The sequence below is a fragment of the Cygnus atratus genome, chromosome 10 (genome assembly GCF_013377495.2).
Source record: "Cygnus atratus isolate AKBS03 ecotype Queensland, Australia chromosome 10, CAtr_DNAZoo_HiC_assembly, whole genome shotgun sequence".
In the NCBI taxonomy this organism is placed as follows: domain Eukaryota; kingdom Metazoa; phylum Chordata; class Aves; order Anseriformes; family Anatidae; genus Cygnus; species Cygnus atratus.
In genome coordinates this window covers 7492036-7512140 of record NC_066371.1, presented here as the reverse complement: position 1 = coordinate 7512140, position 20105 = coordinate 7492036, and the positions used below count along the sequence as shown (strand labels likewise).

The following is a 20105-nucleotide window of genomic DNA, read 5'->3' as shown; positions in this document are numbered from 1 at the left end:
TACAGAATTAGATCAGCAAATTCTAGTCTAGTCACACATAAGTTCTAAAAGGGCAACTACTTTGAAAAATTAAGACCTTGGTTCTGTTTTAGATCCCATCTGCACTATGGTACGGAAACTGGGACTCGTGCAAATGTGCACTGACACCAGTGCAATATCAAGTAACAAAAAAAGCCTTTGCTATTAGACTCATAGCCTACTAAATAATAGAAGAGTGTTTGTAAACACCTTTTATTGACACTGTTTTGCAAACACCTTAGTTCACAAATACTGTACAGAAGATTCACCCTTTGACATGAAATGTGTTTTGGTTTGCAAAGCTTGTGGACTAACACAAAGTGTCTGCCTGTACAGACCTGGAACTGTTTTTACCTGAAGCATAAGCAAAACAAAACCTTACGCAAAATATTTTTGTATAAAAATTCACAGGAGCAGTAGAAAAAGTTTTTAGCTCCTGCTCTTTTACTACTGGCTTGAACACAAAACAAAGATATTTGGACTTTCTTCAGTGGTATGATCAATAGTTTTCACAATATATCTACTGTTTGGTCTCTGTTTCCATCTGGGTTTCTTGAGATTCTTCAGCTTCTGAAAGTTTTTCATCATCTAAAATAATATATTATTGTTAGTGAAATATGCTTAAATTATATTTATGGACTATATTGAAAAAAAATGCTATGGTCAAATTAAAAAAAAATCCTCCTGAACTTTAAGGCTGATATATGCTACAGCTATTAGAGGAAACATGGGTTAAATCCTATAGGATCAATTCAAGCATATAGTGCCAGACTGCTCAAATTACATGCCTTATCTGTTTATTGATGGTTTATTTATTCCATATAAAGTTGTGCCTTCCGCTAAGCTGTTATTTTTTTTAACAAAATTCTAGACACTGACAGGTAAACCATACATCCACATGAAAATGTATTTTAGAGACTAATACTTAAGCAAGTGTTAGTAACACTTTAATAACAGTAACCTTCTGCTAAAGTGCACCTAGGATTAACTGTTCATTCTGCTTAAGAAGATCTAAAGGGCCTTAGAGAATGAAAGTCTGCTCTTATAGCCACCTATGTATGTTAATCAGGTCACATTCCACAGACTATACTAACTATTGTGTCTTTAAAAGACGTAGGAAATATCTAGCAAATAACATTTAAAACAATATTGCCTATCTTAGAGCATGAACCGTAAACACCGATTTAAAAATATTCTTTGTATGATAAAAGATTAATGACTGCATTCCTGAATTTAGCTCGTGTTTGACGGTTTTAGTTTCTGCTCGATTACAGGCTTCCTGCCTGAGTAGGTAAGTCATTTGGTTTTTCTATATTTTGATTTATTTTTAGTAATACCTCCAATGATACCATGAGGACAGTGACATGTTCAATATTACTGAAACCTGAATTATACAAGAGAGTTTGGAAACTATGCACAGGATTATTTTTTTTGTAAAAACAAACAAACAAAAAACAAACCCATCACACTTGAAATAGCTATTCTCAGTCACCACATTTTAAAGTTTTAAGAAGTTTGTTGCCTACAGTCTAAGGCTAGTCAGGAGATGACATAGAGGCTAGCTTGTAGAATTAAAAAAAAAAAAGTCTGAACAGATTCAGACTGGAAATAGATGTTGCCGATGCAAGAGGCCACTATCTTCAATTGCACATAGCTAGTCCACGGCTAGAAGCTGTCATTACTTGTGATCTGCTGACACCCAACCCCTATATATATCACCTAAGGACACCACTTACTTTCCAATGTTTGCTGAAGCTCATGGATGGTGCTCAGGAGAACATGAAACTGCTTTCTTCTCAGCTCCAACTGGAATGATAAAGTATATATTTAGAAACCTGAGAGCACGTACAACCAACCAACTCATAGCAGATTATCAATTAATTATGTTCCTATTAAATAATTATATAACAATCTCTATGAAAAACCTACCTTATCCTCAACATTTTCTTTAATGTGAGAAAGATGTTGAAGTTCTTTCCCCAAAGCTTCTAGCTGCCTGGAAAGAAATTGTGACAGTATTTTCAAAGAAGTTCTGTGAATGTCTTGAAAAATAAATTTGAACTAAGTAGAGGAAAAAGAACCATTAAATAAATAGTATAGGTAATAGCAATGCAAAGGTAAACAAAGTATAATAAATTAAATGACATATAAGCAAGGCTACTTCACGTAAGTGGTAAAGCTATAATGTCATGAACTTAAAATTTCGTGACTTTTATAGAAAACAGGGCTACCAAGCTGGAATACGACTGTACATTGGGCATTCAGCCTGTATACATATTATTACTTGACCATAAAATAAAATTTAAAGAAGCAGGTTACGCTAAACACCTGGGGTATTTTCCTAGGCCTCGCTAGTTCAGTTTTTTTATGTTGACAGGAGTAGATTAATAAAAACATAGCACCAGTGTGGAGAACATAACTGATAAAGTGATATAGCCGGCAAACACACACAATTGCCAGACTTGACTCGAACACATAGCCAAGTACCTTATCTCTGACAATGGCCTGACCAGACATAGCAGCGGATAACACACAAAATTCACAGTAGAATGTGTAAAATAATCCATGTTTTGGATGATACTGCATGATTTAGCTTATGTCTCAGCAAACAAAATTTAATACTTTTATTACTGTGATCTATATAAATACTTCCTTTTCCAATCCTAGTTTTTATCTTAACGGAAAATTAAGAGATAATGGAATTAAGAGATAAAGGAAGCATGCAACGTCTATATTCTTTGTTATTACTCTTATCCTTTTGACATATGTAATCTGTCAAGCCCTCTTGAGGACCTTTCTGCAAGCATGATTGGTTTTGATTCTTATTTGGACCCACTGTGGTACACCAAAATCCGTTTTTGATAGGGTAAATAGCAGGTACTATAATGTTGACTAGCTTTCAAATGAGGATGAAGGATAACTCCTACACTCAAACCTCTAGTTTGGCCCTTCTAGATTTCCTGTAATGTCTACTATAATTTATGCTCCATAAGATGAGAACAATGTTTCTTTACAGGTCAGGTGGGTTAAGGCTGACCATCCCTGATTAATTAGCAGGCAGAGACATATAGAGGTCAGCAAGGGAATAAAGATTTTTTTTTTTTTCTGAAGCACTGACAGCTATTGCAACCGGTCTGGGCAGGGAATCACAAAAGACATTCCAGTCCTGAGTAACTCTAGATGGTTGGGGAAAAGTTCTGGTTTAGTGCTACCTTAGGGTGTTGTCTTTTTCTTTCTTTCTCTTTTTTTCTTTTTTTTTTTGAAGCTGTGTACTGGTATCTTGAGGGGAATGCTTGAAAGAGGGTTGGATGTCACATTTAAACCTTCCTATACTGGAAAGAGGCTAACAGATTATGGGCTTATTCAATTATTTCACTAGTATTTGGCTTCTAGTTTCTTAAAGGCTTCTATTTTGCCAAACGTTGCTGTTTACGCCTTGCTGTCAGCTGTAAGACTGTGAGAAGACATGCAATTTTCTACCTAGATCCAAGCTACACCTGCTGTTTTACTTCTTTCACTTTCAGCTCCAGAAACTCTTTGCCTAATCTTCTCATTTTTATATCTCCTTTTCTAAGACAGTGTAATTTCTCGGTGCTGTGACAGCTCTTCTGATACTGCAGCTAATTACACCGTGGGCACTGTCATTTAGTGGTTCAGCTCCTGTCACTTCCTGAATTGGCTACTGTGCATTACTCTGGACTAAGTCAATAACTGCTTCTCTTCTTTTGTGCTGCAGGACTAGTTGTTCCAAGAAATAGTCCCTTAAAAGCATAAAAAAATTATTTCTCTGAACTTTGTCCCATTGTGTCATGTGACCTGCAAAAGCTATAAATGTAACTCTTGCGATAAACTATGACACTTTTCCTCACAAGACGTTTTCTCCAGTGTTTTCAGTGATTGAGTTCATGACATTGTTAGCAAGGTTTCCTCCACTCTGATTTAAGGGTGGTCTTTCTTGATTCACAGTACCTGATTTTTCTGTATACTTCCCTCAAACTGGAGAGAAAGGAAGCCTTGCAATAAAAACACTAGAGAAAAACTTAATCTAGCTTCTGTACCTAGTGTTCACTTGGAGAGGTTAGTTAAAGCTGAAATACCTTCAATACCTACCAAGTTCCCTTCAAACTTTTTTTTCCATTATTATGTTCCATTTATAAAATCTGTAAAATGGAGACTCAATCTGTTATAGTTCAAGTCAGTATCTTTGACTACAAATACAAAGGACTAAGGACAAAAGGGCATATATTATAGACACTCTTACAGTGCATGAGCACACTGGTATTTCTAACAATATACCCTTAAAGAGAAAATGAATTTACAAAAAAGACAAAATGCTAAATTTACTAGTTGTAATTTACTGCCATTCCTAGCTTTGCTCAAGAAATTCACACCTGGATGTGTTGCACAAAATTAAAACTATCCCCCAAAAATCTAAGCAACCCAGAATCTTCTTTTTTTTTTTAAAAAAAGTGTTGTTTAGTTGTTTCCATTCTTAATCAGTTGACTTATCTGAAAAAAAATCACTTGTAATAATTCTTTGTTATGAAGTCTCACTTGATAAATGGCATATGCTGACTAATGAAGTGCGAAGTAGCTCAGCCACATGAGAATGGACTGAAATAATCCAAATTGTGGTAGCAAATTCAAAGGCAGGAAAAAATAACATTAGAAAAAAGGAGCGTGTGAAATAGTCCCAGAAGTTTATAGCTATAAAAATGTTTTTATTAGGGTAATAATATGATCAAAAATCTTTCTTTTGCTCTAAAACACCATGGAATGTGAAATAATTGTAAGAAGACATCAGGATAGGCACAAGTTGCATTTAAATGAGAAAGCCATCCAATGCTACACCTTCAATCATGTAAAGAACAAACTCATAGATGGAATGTTTTTGTGGCCTGATAAAGTTCAAAAGATGATCTCCCCATGTTTGTTTAAAATAACCCAAAAGCACAAACAGTAATTCAAATCCAACTATGACACAAGTAATACTGTAAGTTATAATCAGGACACGTTGGACAGCAGGTAGGTCTAATCTACGTGCTAGGGCAGGTTATATTGTGGTATATACGGTAGTGATTTATAACCGGGCATGCAGGAACAACTACTACAAGGAAAACATAGAACAAGCCTAAAAGCTTTCTCCTGCTTTCTCTAATTCTATCTTACTTGCCTGTGCGATACATATTCTGCATAATTACTTGCTGGTGCACTTTACAGTACTGCCGCGCTATCTCTCTTTCCTGATCAACTTGTCACTGATAAAACTGTCGTGCATTTACATCTGAGTTCACTCATTCACCTTAACAATGGAAAAATTTCAAATACAAAATTATTAGCAATGCTTCTGAATCCATACAGATGGAGACTAATTAAAGAAAGCTCATATGGGCACAATTTTAAAATGAAACCTAAGTTTTTCTTGTGTCAAAAGAAATTATACAACAGCAAGGAAAGGTCAAACTGTGAAACCAAGGGAATGTCAAGTCTCATGATTTCTAACTTTCTGCGTTATTATACTTTAATGCAGTCTCATACTTACTTCAGTGTTTCATGTCTGTCTGGATGGTGCTGTATTACTTTGGCCAATGCATCGTATTCTGAAAGAAATTTAAATGTTATTAGTCTAAGCAATTCTGAAAATGCAGATTCAAGAATTAAAACTTTCACACCATAGCATAGTACCAATTCTTTCTATTTCCTGAAAAATTGTTTTAATATTTTCGAATTTGTACATAATAGCTGATACACAAAAATAAGCGTTCATGCAAAAATACATTTTAAAATGTATATAATTTATATCGTACCATAACATTTAAAAGTAGATGATCACATCAAAAGCTGTTTTAAATAAACTTCAGATATGATTGTAAGCTATTATTTACTCACTCAAACTTACCTTGTACTAGTCATTTGTAAAAGATGAGGCCAGAAAACATGACCTTTAGATAACTCTGCGTTGTTGCACACTTGGTCTTTTGCGTATGATTCATAAATACTGTTTTTAGATACCATATTTTTTTATAAATATATAACTGTGTTGATGAGATACTACACAAATATTTAAGTTTTTTAGAGAAAAATATAGAATACTACAAGAGAAACAACTGGATGTATTTATTTATTTAATATTTTGCATGTTAAGAACAACATTATGGTCATATAGGCAACTAACATAGACATTTCCTAACGGTAATATTGTACATATGCTAAACACGTCATTCAGATAGGAAAACTTGTGCAGTAGACTAGACAGAAGGTATCAAAAAGCAAATGCTTCAGACCTAGGTTTGTGAAGATACGAGTACTCTATATTCCTACTGGTTAAGGTTCTTTCAACCTCTAGTTGAGCCCCAAATTATCCACAAAACAGATACTGATGAAATATTAGTATTTAAAACCTTTTATCTGTTTTGCTCTTTCTTTTTAAGAACTATTTTCACATCATACTTTTTAGGAAAAAACAAATTTTTGCTTCTCCTCAATTGGTAATTTTTTGCTTAGACAGTATTACAGGGAAATGCTTTAAGTTTCAACTGAAATTACCAGCATGTACTTTTAAGAGCTAGGAACAAATATGCCTCTTGTACCTGGTTTAGAGGTATTTTGTAAGGCTACACATGGAGTCGGTGGGTGTGCAACTGGCACAATTGTTCTTGTGTAAGCTAAGACATGACCTTCCATATACTTGTATGATATTCAGTGCTGGATATAAGCCTATTTATTTTTTTTGTCTTGCTTTTAATAATGTGCTTTAGTACTTACGTCACTTGAATTGCCATTGGATCCTTTTGTTCTTTTTTTTTTCCTTTGGCCTGAAAACAACTTTCTGAACTATTCTTTAGGTTTTCCTGATGTTGTATGTCACTGAGATCTGCTGGCTCAACCTTTCCTGGCTCATCCACCAAACTTATAGTAGTGGGTATGAAATCCACCAGACTGTATATAATATTGATGATGCTAGTATTTTCCCCTGCATTTTCAAAAATTTTCTGGTACAATGTATGAAACCACCCAGTGTAAATACAGGTGTTGCTTCTTACCCTGGCGATTTTTTCGAATTCTTTTTGCTTGCAGGATTTGTTTCTTGCATTCAGAAATCTTCTCATGTGCTGCAGCTATACTATTTTCTTTAACAAAAAGATATACAGAGTTATATTGAAGTCAAACAATGCATGTCTACGAGCCATTCTACTAAACTATAAAAATATAAAGAGCTGTTTTTGATATGGTGGTCTGCTAGTTCCTTGAGCTTCAAAACTACATATTCTTCAATAGATTTAAAAAGCTTTTATTTATATGTATTTTACATGTGGATGAGAGGCTTACAAGGTAAGCATGAGTACTATTTAAAAAGAAATAAATCACTTATCATATGTATATATTATATTCACCAGAACTGGTGCTAGTTTCTTTGTGAAAGAGAAATAGTCAACAAGAAAAAAAAAAGTAGTATTTTCTCATCTTTACCTATATCCTTATAGATTTTTTCATAATTTTCCATTTCTCTCAGGTTCATATCATATACCAGAAGAGTTTTTCCCATCGAAAATTCACACTGTGATAAAGTACTCAGCATTCGTTGGTATTGACTGTAACTGAAAGCAGACAAAATATTCATTCGTAAGCAGCATGAAAATACCTGCCTACTTTTATATAACAAGAAAACAAAGCCTCAGGTAACGTAAGAAACAGTTAAACAACAGTAATTACTAAACAAACGAAATATTTCAAAGATTCAATGTATAATTTGTGTAAGTGCAGTCAGAAACACTGTACCAAGTAATTCTATCATGATGTCTTATAAGGTGCAAAGCTAGTATTAAAGCAATGGGCAGGTTGATCCAGGCATTGTACACTTTCCAACTATACCTGGCTCTGTGACCACCAAGATTAGCATTTTAACACCCCAGTGCTTCGCTGTACATGCCATCATTATTACTTGGTGTCCTCCTGGAATTTACATCTGTTCTTAAAACAGCCCCCACAGCAGAACACTGCATTATTTCCCTCCCTGCTTTGATCTGTTTTTAAAAAATAAAGACCTGCAGAAGCAGACACAAAAACAGCGCTGCCCTTACCTAGGGGAACAAATGCACAACCATCACCTAAAATATTCAAGTCACGATCCTGCTATAATAACGCGACTGCTGGATCATGAAGCAACAAGGCAACCTTGGGGACATTCAGAGCACTGTTAGATTTCATGAGGGTTTGCTAAGTAATTTTTGAGCCATCTCTAGTCCTCATCTCCTACCGTAACACCCCGTCTTTGTTCTGGAAACACCACAGAGCCAAAGCAGAGAAGCAGATGTGTGCATTTTAACACAGCAGACTTGCTTTTTCAGAACAGATCAAGCCCAATTTCCCACCGAAACGCAGACCAATTAGTCCAAAAACCCAAACGAGAAAACAAATACCCTTCCTCCTGAGATCCGGAATTGCACCACTTAATGAAACTCTTCACCAACAAATTGATCCGCCTGTCGTCACCAGCCCCGTCGCCATCGATTAAAAGCCGTTTGCGGATAACTTCATCTGAGGAAAAGAAAAATTAAATGGCGTTTTTAATGCCTGTCCCGGGCCAGGTTAACCCGGGAGGACCTGCGGAGAAGCAGGAGGCAGCGGGAGGAGGCCGAGGCCCGCGATGGAGGCCGGCGGGTGGAGGGGGGAGAGGCTGGGGAAAGGGGGCCGGGGGTTTGTGGGGTCGGCTGGGAGCCGGGGGGGGGATGAGGAAGGGAAGAAGGGGAGGAAGGAGGGAGGTCTCACCGTCGGTCACGGCCCCCATGGCGGCGAGCGGCGGAGGCGGCGGGGCGGCGGCAGGGAGTGAGGTCAGCTCCCACAATGCAGCCGGCGGGAGCGGCCGCCATGGAGGGGGAGGCGGCGGCGGCCGGGGCCTGAGCGGCGGCGGCGACAGAGGACGGGCGGCGGCGGCGGCGGCTGGGGAGGGCCGGCAGGCGACGAAGCGGCCCCCTGGCGAGGGGCGGCCCCGCCAGGTGAGGGAAGCGGAGGGCCCCGAGCTCCCCCCCGCGAGCCAGGCTCCACCTCCCCGGCCCCGAGCCCCCCGCCGCCCCCCGGCCGGCCGCCCCCGCCATGCCCCCGGCACATGGCGCCCCGGCCTCGACGCGCCGCCCGCACGCCTCGCCGAGCCCCCCGAGACCTCGTCCCGAGGCCGCTGCCACCGCCGCCTCGGTGGCCTCGTCGTCCTGGCCCCGCGGACCCCGCTGCGGGGTCCTGGGGGGTCGGGGTTCCTCGAGGGTGGCTGGCACCGTGGAGGCGGCGGGTGGCGGCAGCGTGGCGTGGGCATGGACGTGCCCTTGGGGGCGTGTGGGGGCCTGCTGGACCCTTGGGCTGTACTCGGGGTCGTCCCTCTGGAGCACGACGCCAAGAGGTCAAAGCAGCAGGGCTTGAATCAGGGTGGCTTGGCATCACAGGATGGCTTGGGTTGGAAGGGACTTCAAAGCCCGTCTAGTTCTAGGGATGCAAAAATCTTTTTTTTTTTTTTTTTTTCTGGTACATTTCCTGGGTAGTTTGGCTGTCAGCACTGGGTAGTAACAAAAGATGCTTCTTCCTGCCTTGAAAAGCTAACCAAAGCTGGCACCGCGCTTGGGTGTCTGGAGATATTATGGTGTTACCGGTATCAGGCGTTGAGTTTTAGCTTTTTGGACCACAGACTTTGACGCTTATGCCATGCTAAAGTTGGCAACGTTACTGTAATATGTGTCCTACTATATTAATGGTATGTGAGGCCTGCCACCCTGGTACTCCCTCATGGTTTTGGCTTGGATACTGCAGGTTTGAGGGCTTGTTCTGCGCAGGGCCTTGCACCGACAGCTCCAGGGTCGGGCAGAAAATGGAGGTAAGAAAAGAACAAAGTCAGCGTGCAGCGTAATCTGTTTTACCGCTTTCAGAGCTGTGAGTGATTACAGGTTCTTTTTTTTCATTCTGGATAGAGGCATTTAACAGGAATTTACATATTGCCAGGTGGTTTCGAGCCAGTACTTTGCCTTCAACGGTGGCAACTGGTCAGGTTCTTTGGAAGGTGCTATCGGGAATGTGCTACAGTGAGGGGTCATTGAAACACCATCTGAACTTTTGAGAATAAACAATTCCAACGTAGAAAATCTAGATAAGTAATTTCTGTTCTTGACATCTACGTGTATTACTCAATATATGATTTGTGAGTGATACAATTTTATGTGAAAATCTGGCTCTCTATTCAGTTATACAAAGTTTGGGCCAAAGAATGGACCATGCATACGTGAGCTTTTTATGTACTGTTAAAAAGAAGTTCTTTTCTTTGTTTGTTGCCATTTAATATACCTGGTTTGACAAAACCCTTTGTTTTTCCTAAGACATTGGTCCGTCTGATACAGCCCTCATATTCTGGCACAGGGTGAAAAGAAGGCCTAGGTGAACTCCTGTACACAGGATTTATACAGTGCGGTTTGTTGCTGCCTTTCCCTCTTTACCCATTGATTGCCTCTTGGAACTAGGATCTTCAACATCTTGAAGCATCCCAGTCTTATGAAGTCTTAATATTCTTCTTGCCCTTCTCTGTGCTCTTTCCATTTCTACTGGCACAAGAAGTTGATCAGAACTGGAGAGTATTGTAGGGGAGAATCCACAATTATTTCTTTAGTAAAGTTAGAATACTTTTGTGTTATTTTCTGTCATTTAATCCAATATAATCTTTTCTCGCTTTTTGTCTGTCATTCCAGTGTTGGTCAGGTAGTCTTATCAAACCCTCCACAATGACAAATTCCTTGAGTAACTAATTTAGAACGTAGCAGTCCGTATAATTAGTTAATAATACTGAATTACTTTTATGCCATTCTTGTCATCATTCATATCACTGATTACAAAATTCTTGGAAATTCTCTGTTCTGGGTCTTAAGGAATCAGTGTTGCAGACTGATGCAGTAGGAAAAAATGTCTTGTGCAGGGTATATAGCACCTTCCTCCATGCCAGGTCATTTGGAATAAGTACCTGTGTGTGCAAGCTTTCAGCCAAGCTAAATGTGAAGTAGTTTTTCCTTTTTCCTTGAATTCCTTTACGTGTGCCATATGGTAAGACCTTGAAGCAGCTTATAAATAATAATTTGTTACGCACCTGTCCTTGTCAAAAGTGTGAATTGATCCTCTGTAACGTTTCCAGGTGACTCTGGATACAAGAAGTATAAGCTAGGTAAGTTTAGCACTGCAAGATGTTACACGTGTGTGGAACCGGCTCAGATTTTTCATCATTACCCTTTTTTTTTTTCCTTGAAAAATGGCTTTTAAGTACGCCTGATTTATTTTGTTTTAATTGAGGAAATCTGTTAATGTTGAGTTTTCTTTCTTGAAAAAAATCTCTGAACTTATTTCATAAAGTTTAAATTACCTATATAACTTCTCCCCCTTTATATATACTACGTGTATATACGTATTTTCCAACTGCAGAAAAAGTTAAAGGGGAAGAAGCTTTTCATAATATTCAAGGGTATAATGAGCTATGATTTTTAGAGCTATGAAAACAGCTTTAACTATTGATGAGGTGGATTTAAAATATTTTTCCTAAGCCACCCTAATAATTTATGAGGTGGTTTTAGGTTCCAGGTTTTCTTCGTGTTGAATAACTTCTAAATCAGACTTGTGTGGCACTAAATCTTACAGAGATCTAAGTATAGTAGGTCAGAAACTACGAGGTATTTTTATCCAGTCCAACCTATATTCTTGTCAGAATGCCACACCGACTTTATTTAGTGAGACCTATTTTCTGTAAGCCTATGTTTAGCGTTACTTTTTACCACCGTCCTTTATTTCTTTGTTGATTGTGTTCCATGATTTTGTGCAAGACAGCTGTCAAGCTAACCTCCTGGTGTCACCCTCTTTTCTTGTCTTAAAATTAGTGCTGTGTTTTCTTTGCTATCGTCTTTGGCTTCTTTAGCCTCAGTACTTACTGAAAATCAGCAGCAGTGTTTTCAGTGCTTGTCATCCCGGTCCGTAAAAATTCTTAGACGCTTGCTGCCTAGTTCTGCAGATATTAAAATATTCACTTTTGGCAGATAGAGCTGAATTTTTTCAATCCAGTGATTGGAGGAAAAAAATAGTAGTTTTTTTTTTATATATTTTTTTTAGACACTAAACAGTGTGGTTCTTAGCCTTGTGAAAAGCTTTCCTAACATGGACCCTTGTGTTTCTGCAGAGCTAGCACATTTTCAGAGAATTACAACATAACAAGAGAAGGGAGAGTAAAAATGCTTATCGCAATTGTAGCGACAATAGCAATAATTAAAAAATGCTACATTTTGTTGTCTGAACAGAAATCAATTGTGCCGTCTGCTGCCTGTGTTACCAAGATTGATTAAATGTATTGTTAACACTTTCCTTTAAAAACCAGCCTTCTATCGGATAATAATGTAAGCACAAGTTGTGGCTATGTTTTTTTGCCCTTGTTTTGCTTTCTTATTTTATTTCTTATTTTTCACTTTGTTACTGAAAGAAACACGTAAAATCCCCGAATTTTTGACAGAAGCACTTTGCAAAATACAAGTCCTGAAAATATTTTGTGCGTTAGAAACATTTCATTACTACTGCTGCTTTTCTCATGAAGGCTTATTGGGGGGAACAAAATTTCTCTTAGTCGTTTTGTGAAAAACCAGTGTGCTGCATGGTCCTTTACAGTAACTTTTTCCTGAGGAAAGGCCCCGTGTCTTGGGGAACGTGGCTTCCGCAGGTGGCATTCTGGTACTGCCCTTTGTCAGAGGTCTTAGCAGGAATTATCTAACCACTTCCAGCACTTCGTATCTGGATCCTACTGAACATTTATGAAGCTCGAAGATCAATTATTGTACGTTTTAAGGTGATCTGTCACTAATTTAGTAAAACTCGTCAAACTCAAAACTACGCGATACTGGAAATTTAGGTATTCAGTGTGGAAAGCAGAGCTTGCAGGTGCGGGGATGCTGCCGGCAGATGAAAGCATTCCTCGCACGCGTATCAAAAGGTGCTTTAGTTGTGGCAGTGGAATTGTCAAAGCTCAGGGGTGGCACGCTGGGTCGCGATGCTGCTACTGGGAACTCGATAGGCTCCTACCTGGTAAGGACGTCAGGGCGTTTGTAACAGGTGGCTCGTGGATGTCGAAGTATTGTGAAACTGCAACAAGTTGTCTTGGATGGTTAGGTTTTGCTTTTAACCTGAAAATGATTAACGGGAGAGCTTTCGGCTGCCTGTGCGATGCAGAGGAGGTTCTGCGCTGTGCCTGGTTTAAAATGACTCAGGATTTTAGGGTGGCACTTCGTGTTTCATGGATTTCGTAAGGAAGCAGCTATTTATGCTTTTGGAGCTGTTTTGACAGGTTTAGTCACTTATCTAGTAGCCTCTTTGTTGACAGGATGTTTTAGTCTGGCCTTTATTTTATTTATTTATTTATTTATATAAAAAAGAGCGCATCATCGTTTTTCCCTTCCCCAATCCATCAACTGACGGACTTGGTGGCATTCACGTTGTGCCCTGAAATATTCGGTGGCATTGCAGAGTTTTCAGAGGAGGAGGTGGGCGTTGAAAGAGGTTTTACCACTGCCTAAGAAGCAGAATTGTCCTTGTTGGCACTGGCCCAGATGGTAAACGTTTGTATTTAACTGCGCCTTTAAACACGGGATGAACAACCAGCGGGTTGCGAATCCCATATTTACTCCTGTGACATCTAAATAAATAACTGTTAGTGCTCCTGAGGAAATTTTGCAAAAAGCTTCCGAGGAAAAGCCTCGGAAAGTTTCCTCCTGTGGCAAGCAGCTCGTGCCCGACCTGCGAGCGGTGGCGTCATGAGCATCGCGGTGCCCAGACTCGCCAGGAGAGCTGAATCAGAGCTATTGCGCAGCTTCTGAGTCAGCCCCTCAAGTTTCTAGAAGGTGCTCGGTTTGGTTTTCTTGCTTGTTCCATTTTTCTTTTCTTTTTAGAAGCAGGCAGATCTGTGAGAGAACACCTAGACATTTTTACAAGGCTTTGAGCTTGGCAAAGTAAGACCCTGTGCTGTGGAAAGGTGTTGGAAGAAGCATTTTTGTCTCAGAACATGGAGAAAGAGAGTATCAGGTCTATATTGGTAAACGTATGGTTCTGGTTTTAGAATGGCTTTCTATTTTGCTTTGGATCGTTTTATTGTTTAAAGTGTATTTTCTTTTAATAGAGTAACTCTGTCAGTTTGAGAGCAGCTACAATTTACGGTTCCCGTAACACATGATACACCGGAACATGTGCTCATACCCTGATTTCTGGCTCTGAGCAGTGAAACAGAGGCACGGTCACACGCTTTGGTGATGCCTGCTCATCTTTATGCTTTTCATACGTCACACGTCGAGTGATAACACCGTGCTTTGTTCCTGAGCATTGTTACCCTACCAAGAGTGACCGGGAGCAGGGTAAAACTGCAAAGAGAGGTTGAGGCCTTCTTAGGGAGAAGGCATGCTCTCCTCTGTCTAGTTTTCTTTTGTGAGTGGGCCAAGTGTTGCTTCTAAAATACTGCTTCAGTTGCCGTGAAGACAAATGGTTTACACCAGTATTTCAGGAGATGTACGTGGAGAAGATGAGTGGTCTTCTCCAGCAGAGACTCCGCACCCCAGATGGGGAGATGCGGTGAGGGCAGCTCCTCGCTCTGCTCCAGCTGGGTGTACCAAAGGCAAGACTCGGTCTAGCTGGGGCCAGACGGGTGGTGTTACCACGAGAACGGGGAGAGACGAATGCCTTAGGATTTTCTGGTATTTCATTAGAATTATACCAGCTGAAGCAGCTTGAAGGAGCTGATGAATCTGCACATTTTCTGCACAGTAGCTGAAGTAGGAATGTGCTTAAATCCTGCCTATTTCCAGAGCTAAGCACCTTCCTCCAGGGAGCGTTTTGGATTCACGCTCTCTTGAAATTAGGATCATAAGCTCTTCCTTTCAAACAAGGAGTAAAGGTCAATCTTTGCTTTCAAAACCCAGGAGGTGGTAATGGTTCTGGTTCCCTTTTTGTCATTAGCGGGGCTGTTAGCCGCTACAACGCTCGCCACATGTGTGGGAGACTTCAACCCGGCCATCCTCCATCCAGAGGGGATTAATGCCCCTAATTCTTTCCATCAGAGTGAATTTTGTAATCACCGGGCTGTTGACTAGTATAAGGTGGTGTTGCTGTTGGAAAGTCGGAGTGAACACGGCTCTGTAGCCCAGCACATAGTTATGAGACGACTCAGGACCGAAGCTTTTAAGGAAATAGTCCATAAAAGCAAACCAGTGGTTTCAGAAGTGCAAGAGCAAAACATGCAAGCATGGCATGGCATGAAAGATCACTTTCAGACTGAAGATCAGATTCTGTTCAAAGGTATACGAGTGCCTTTGTGGCAACTTCCAAATTTTATGTGCAAGCAGGAATAGAATTTGGACTTGAAAAGTACAGGCAAACTGAAAAAAACACCGTGTGGGGAAAAATCTGCTTCAAAAACTATTTCAGGGAGTTGCAAAAGGTAAATAGAAAAATTAGTTTCAAACTTATTGACAAAGGAGGCATTGGACATAACATACATTATATAGATGGTGTATGTATACATATGGACATATTTTGATGTATTGCAAATTTGCAGTTGAGATACGAAGTGGTTATACGTGTGGCTATGAAAGTAACCGTGTATGCAAACAAATTCATATGAAAGTCAATACGTTCAGCCCCAAATGTTATTTCTCTTTAGGATTTACAAAACACCCAGTCCAACTTGTGTTGTAATAATGTTTTAGTAGAGACTTGGTGTAAACAAGCATTATGTTTTGGTTTTGTTTTGCAAAACATTACTGTAGAATGTGTGAAACCCATGAGGGATTCTTTCTGGTCCTCTGCCTTTTGCATTTATTAAGATAAAAATGTACATGTTGATTATATGTGGATAGAAATGATCTAATAAAAGAAAAGTGGCAGATAAATTGGATTTTACTACTTAAATGAATGAAGATTGGCTTCTAAGAGTTGAAGGTAGAACAAAGCCATGCTACTAATAACTACAAGTACGCACCTGTGATTTTGTGGTTCATTGTAAATATTTTCACTTCAGTTTCATTCCAATATTGCTTTGGCAGTTAGGTTTATTTATCGCTTGTTGTTTTTTTTTTCATTTTTGAGATCTGCTTGTGGTTTTTGGTGTGTGTGTTTATGTAAAGTTAGAACAGTTTTGAACAATATAATATTCTAAAATAAACTTGTGCATATGCATATTAAAATAAAACATACGGGATTTTTTTTTACATGATGTAAGGAGTTTGAAATTTAATTTAAATAAAAAAAAAAAAAAAAGAAAGAAAAAACCAAATTGTACTTGAGCTGCAGCTGCTTTGCCAGGATTGGAATAGGAGGGTATTTACAGTCCAGTTTCTAGAAAAGCTTTTCTTTCCTACTGTTACGTGAAAGACTTGTACAAACAGGAGCAACTAGCTGTAACTGTAGATAAAATGTCATCAAACACATGGAAGGAAGTAGCTCAAGAGCTGCTATTTTCAAATGTTTATGTTAAAGAAATCTGTCCTGGTCTTGCAAGCTCTTGAACTTATTTTGAACTGTACTAGTGAGAGGCATCGAAGTGATTTCGGTGGGATTTTTACACAGTACTAAGGTAAATGACTAGCTTTTTTTAAAACAAGCAAACATTAAGCCCTAATTCTGGAATTAGCTCCTTTTTTTTTTAATTGCACATAACTTAAACTGCTGAGGTTGTACTTTTCTTTTGGATGAATTATTAACACCATGAGCTGCATCCTGTGTGTCATGATAATAATAGTACAGGGCTGCGTGGTGTTTACATTTCAAGATAGGCTTTATCTTTGAAAACGTCGACAATAAAATGTTTTCACTGTATGTAATATTTTTGGCCCCAAGTGTGTAAGACTTTTGATTGATTTTTCCCTTTAAACTGGTACAGTAAAGCATGATGGTTACTTATTTTGGAGGAGCAGGCGTATGCCACCAGTGATCTCAAGCGTTGGCATAGACTTGTAGTACGGTAGCAATACCGGTATTGAGTTTCCTAATGACTGGATTATTCATGCTGAATCTTCTGTGTTTGTAATTGCCTCTTTATAGAGTCTGTTCCCCATCATGTCTTTCTAGGACTGGCCTCCTAAATTTGGCACAGAGATTGCAACTCTAAGACAGCCATTTTGCAGCCTACGTTTTCTTCTCTTTCTGCTTGCATCAGTGAGTATGACCGCTGTTCTGGATCTCTCTTGCTGCTGGTGCTTGCTGCTTTTCCGTGGAGATGGGTGCTGCGAGAGGTGTTACTCCTTCAGAGAGGCCTCCCTCACTAAGCAGTTGTTCTCCTTGGCTTCTGTGCAGGTCCTACCTTTTAAGCAGCTGTCATTGCTTGGGGAAAGATAAATAATGACCAGCCCTAGCACAGGACAGCTTCTAGTAGGTATGGGTAAGGACTGTTTCTTGTGGTTGCAGACAACATTACAGTAATTCATATCAAAATGTGATTTTTACTTTGACAAAGCTACAGAAATAGGAAAAAAAAATATTAACTACGTGTCACTGTAGTTAAAGAGGAATGATTTCTGCTAATCCAGTTGTTGGCGGGGCCCAAACCTTGCTAGGCTCCATTGTCCTTGTAGTTGAGAAAGAAGGAAAGTGTCATTTGAAATTCCATTATTTCTTTTGCCCGAAATCATCTGATGTCCAGTGAAAGGTCTTCCCAGACAAGCCTCTGTATTAGGAGGAGCATTAACACTTTGATACAGTTGTCTGGTGTTATTGGAGAACTGAAAGCTTAAAGAGTAGAATATGCTTTAGGACTACAAATGCTTCAAAAGCTAGAAACTGTAACTATTGGGAGTTTGTGTACAAAAATACAATGTGGTTACATTTTTCAAAGATCTACTTTGAAGCTTTCAGTTTAATTTTTGGCTTTTTATTTTTCTTCCCATTTGGCAAGCAGCTTTCTAGGTTTCTAGTGCTTCACCAGCTCTTCTTTGTGCACCATCTGTGATGTCAACAGGAATGTGCATAGTTCTGCTGCTGGGCAGTGGGGCCAACTTCCTTTTTCTATTTGAGCTCACACCATAATAATGACATTTTATTATCTTGGGAACATGACTTGAGTTTTTAAGTGATAGGAATATCACATATACTTCTGCTAGGTTTATTTATAAGTATGGATACCACATATGGAAGGAGTGCCTATTGTGTTCCAGCTGAGTTTCCTAAACTTTGGTAGACAAAAAAAAAAAACAACAAAAAAAAACCCACATAAATTATTAAGGATCCTGAGTTTATGAAAATCAGGCTGGTCAATCTCCTTCAGTTTTGAAATTAAGTATTAATTAACTACACACTTGCAGGAGACCAGGGTCTGTGTTGAATGAAATTAGGAAAGAGGAAGTGTGGAGATGCCAGTGAAATTGCTTAAAGAGTTGAAAAATGTGGCATGTAAAGAAGTGCCAAAAGAATGTAATTCCTTAGTTTAAAGGAGACTTAGAGACTGAGAGAGTGAGAAGACAAATTTATTGCAGAGCATTGCAAAGTGGGGGCTTTATTTTTTATACCGTATAATAAAAAGTCTGTACACTATGTAAGAAATCCTATCGGCTTAAGTGGGCTTTCGTAGGCATTTAAGCCATTAGTATGTTGGGGTCAATATGAATATATTTCTTAAAAATGAAACAAGGTTTTAAAATTAAGCTTAATGTACTAGGAAGACATTTTAATGTCATTAGTATCTGTAATGGAATCAATGTTAACGTTTTTGTCAGTGTTTTTACACAGGTAGTCTTATAAAGGTATGTATCGACTTGCATCTTCGCCTGAGGATGAAATTTCATATTCAGATTCTTAGTATGAGCGAACAGTCCAAAACACAGGTTTTACTTGAAAAGCGGTGTAGTGCTATTTCATATATATTTTCTCATGCTATTTCATATATATTTTCTCCACATACACAACTTCAGTGTTTATAACAAAAGGAAATTGCCTTTTCATGTTTAAAAAGAAAAGCTGGGAGACATGGACCAAATGCTCGTTAGCCAGAATGAATCAGCCAGATTCAAATTAGCCATTAAGAAGAGAACCTCAAGTAATTTTTTAAGGTAGTTGTAAATTTCTAAATTATGAATTACTGCTTTTTTGAGTGGTTGGGATTAACATTTCTCTCATTGCTGTAACATTTTTTTCCTCTCTTGTGAGCTGGTGTCTCTGACTCTAGATGGCAGTCACTGGTAGGCAGAAGGGAAGGATCACTTTGGGTGGTTTGGCTTGAACCCTGCTAATCTCCGCACTGGCTGGCTTCTCTACTTGGAATTTTTATGGTGTTGGGCAGCAATAAAAGTGTCACCTCAGCTTTTCTCCCTTCTGGACTGAAACAGAGATGCTATGAAAAAAGAAAAAAAAAAGGCAGCATTGAATAAGAGTAACTGAGAAAGCGGTGCAGTGAAACATTCACAAAAGAGAGCTTTAGTAACACTGAAAATAGTGAAGTGACTTTCTTTTTAGATCCGCAAGACTCTTGTTCTACATTAACAGGAGCAGATTTGTGTTTGTAATGGGAGGAATACTTGTCTCCCGCTAAATTCCATTTCAGAGCGTGAGATAGGTTGAACAAGCTGCAACCAGGGATAACAGGAATGGAGGAATGTGTGATTGTAATCTGATTTTAATCATCGAGGATTTCTTCACAGTCTTATGGGCACGTGTCATGTAAGAAGTAGTTCTCTTCTTGATTCAGACATCATTTTCCACCTCAACCCTGTCCCCCATCCTCCTTTTGCAATGTCCAGCCTCTCCTCTTAATGTCTAATCTCCCTCCCATTCTTTTACAGGTAATCCATTTCTTTCATTCCTGTTAGCACTCCGTCTCTTGACTCTTTCTTCCTTTTGTATTAGGATAGGCTTCAATTTTTTTCTTTCCTTTTCTTTATCTGGGTGCTGTTTGCCTGCCTAACCAGTTGGATGTAACACTGCAGTTATAAAAGGCAGCAGCACTCAAGCAAAGGAACAGCAATTTGTCAGTACTCACTGTGTAGGGATGATTGCATTTCAGGAGATGAATACTGTTTGATAAGGAAGCTATTGTTATAATAAATACAGGTCAAAAGCAG

General features: G+C 39.1%; 2 protein-coding genes across 3 annotated transcripts in view; one reads left to right on the top strand and one right to left on the bottom strand.

The window, feature by feature from the left end:
• Window positions 1–215: 215 nt before the first annotated feature.
• On the bottom strand, window positions 216–8929 carry THOC7 (THO complex subunit 7). The gene is made up of 8 exons (XM_035546729.2): window positions 8788–8929; window positions 8439–8556; window positions 7489–7616; window positions 7062–7148; window positions 5561–5618; window positions 1948–2014; window positions 1755–1824; window positions 216–606 (listed from the first exon to the last, which is right to left on the bottom strand). The coding sequence occupies exons 1-8, from the start codon at window positions 8804–8806 to the stop codon at window positions 539–541; spliced, it is 615 nt and encodes a 204-aa protein (XP_035402622.1). The 5' UTR covers window positions 8807–8929; the 3' UTR covers window positions 216–538.
• ATXN7 (ataxin 7) overlaps window positions 8866–20105 on the top strand; it is an 81726-nt gene continuing 70486 nt past the window's right edge. The window contains exons 1-2 of one of the 2 annotated variants that reach the window (XM_035546725.2): window positions 8969–9014; window positions 17125–17211. The gene's annotated coding sequence lies outside the window, so the exon portion shown is untranslated. Of the gene's footprint in view, window positions 9015–17124; window positions 17212–20105 lie in introns of both variants that reach the window. The other variant, XM_035546724.2, reaches the window with a different exon arrangement.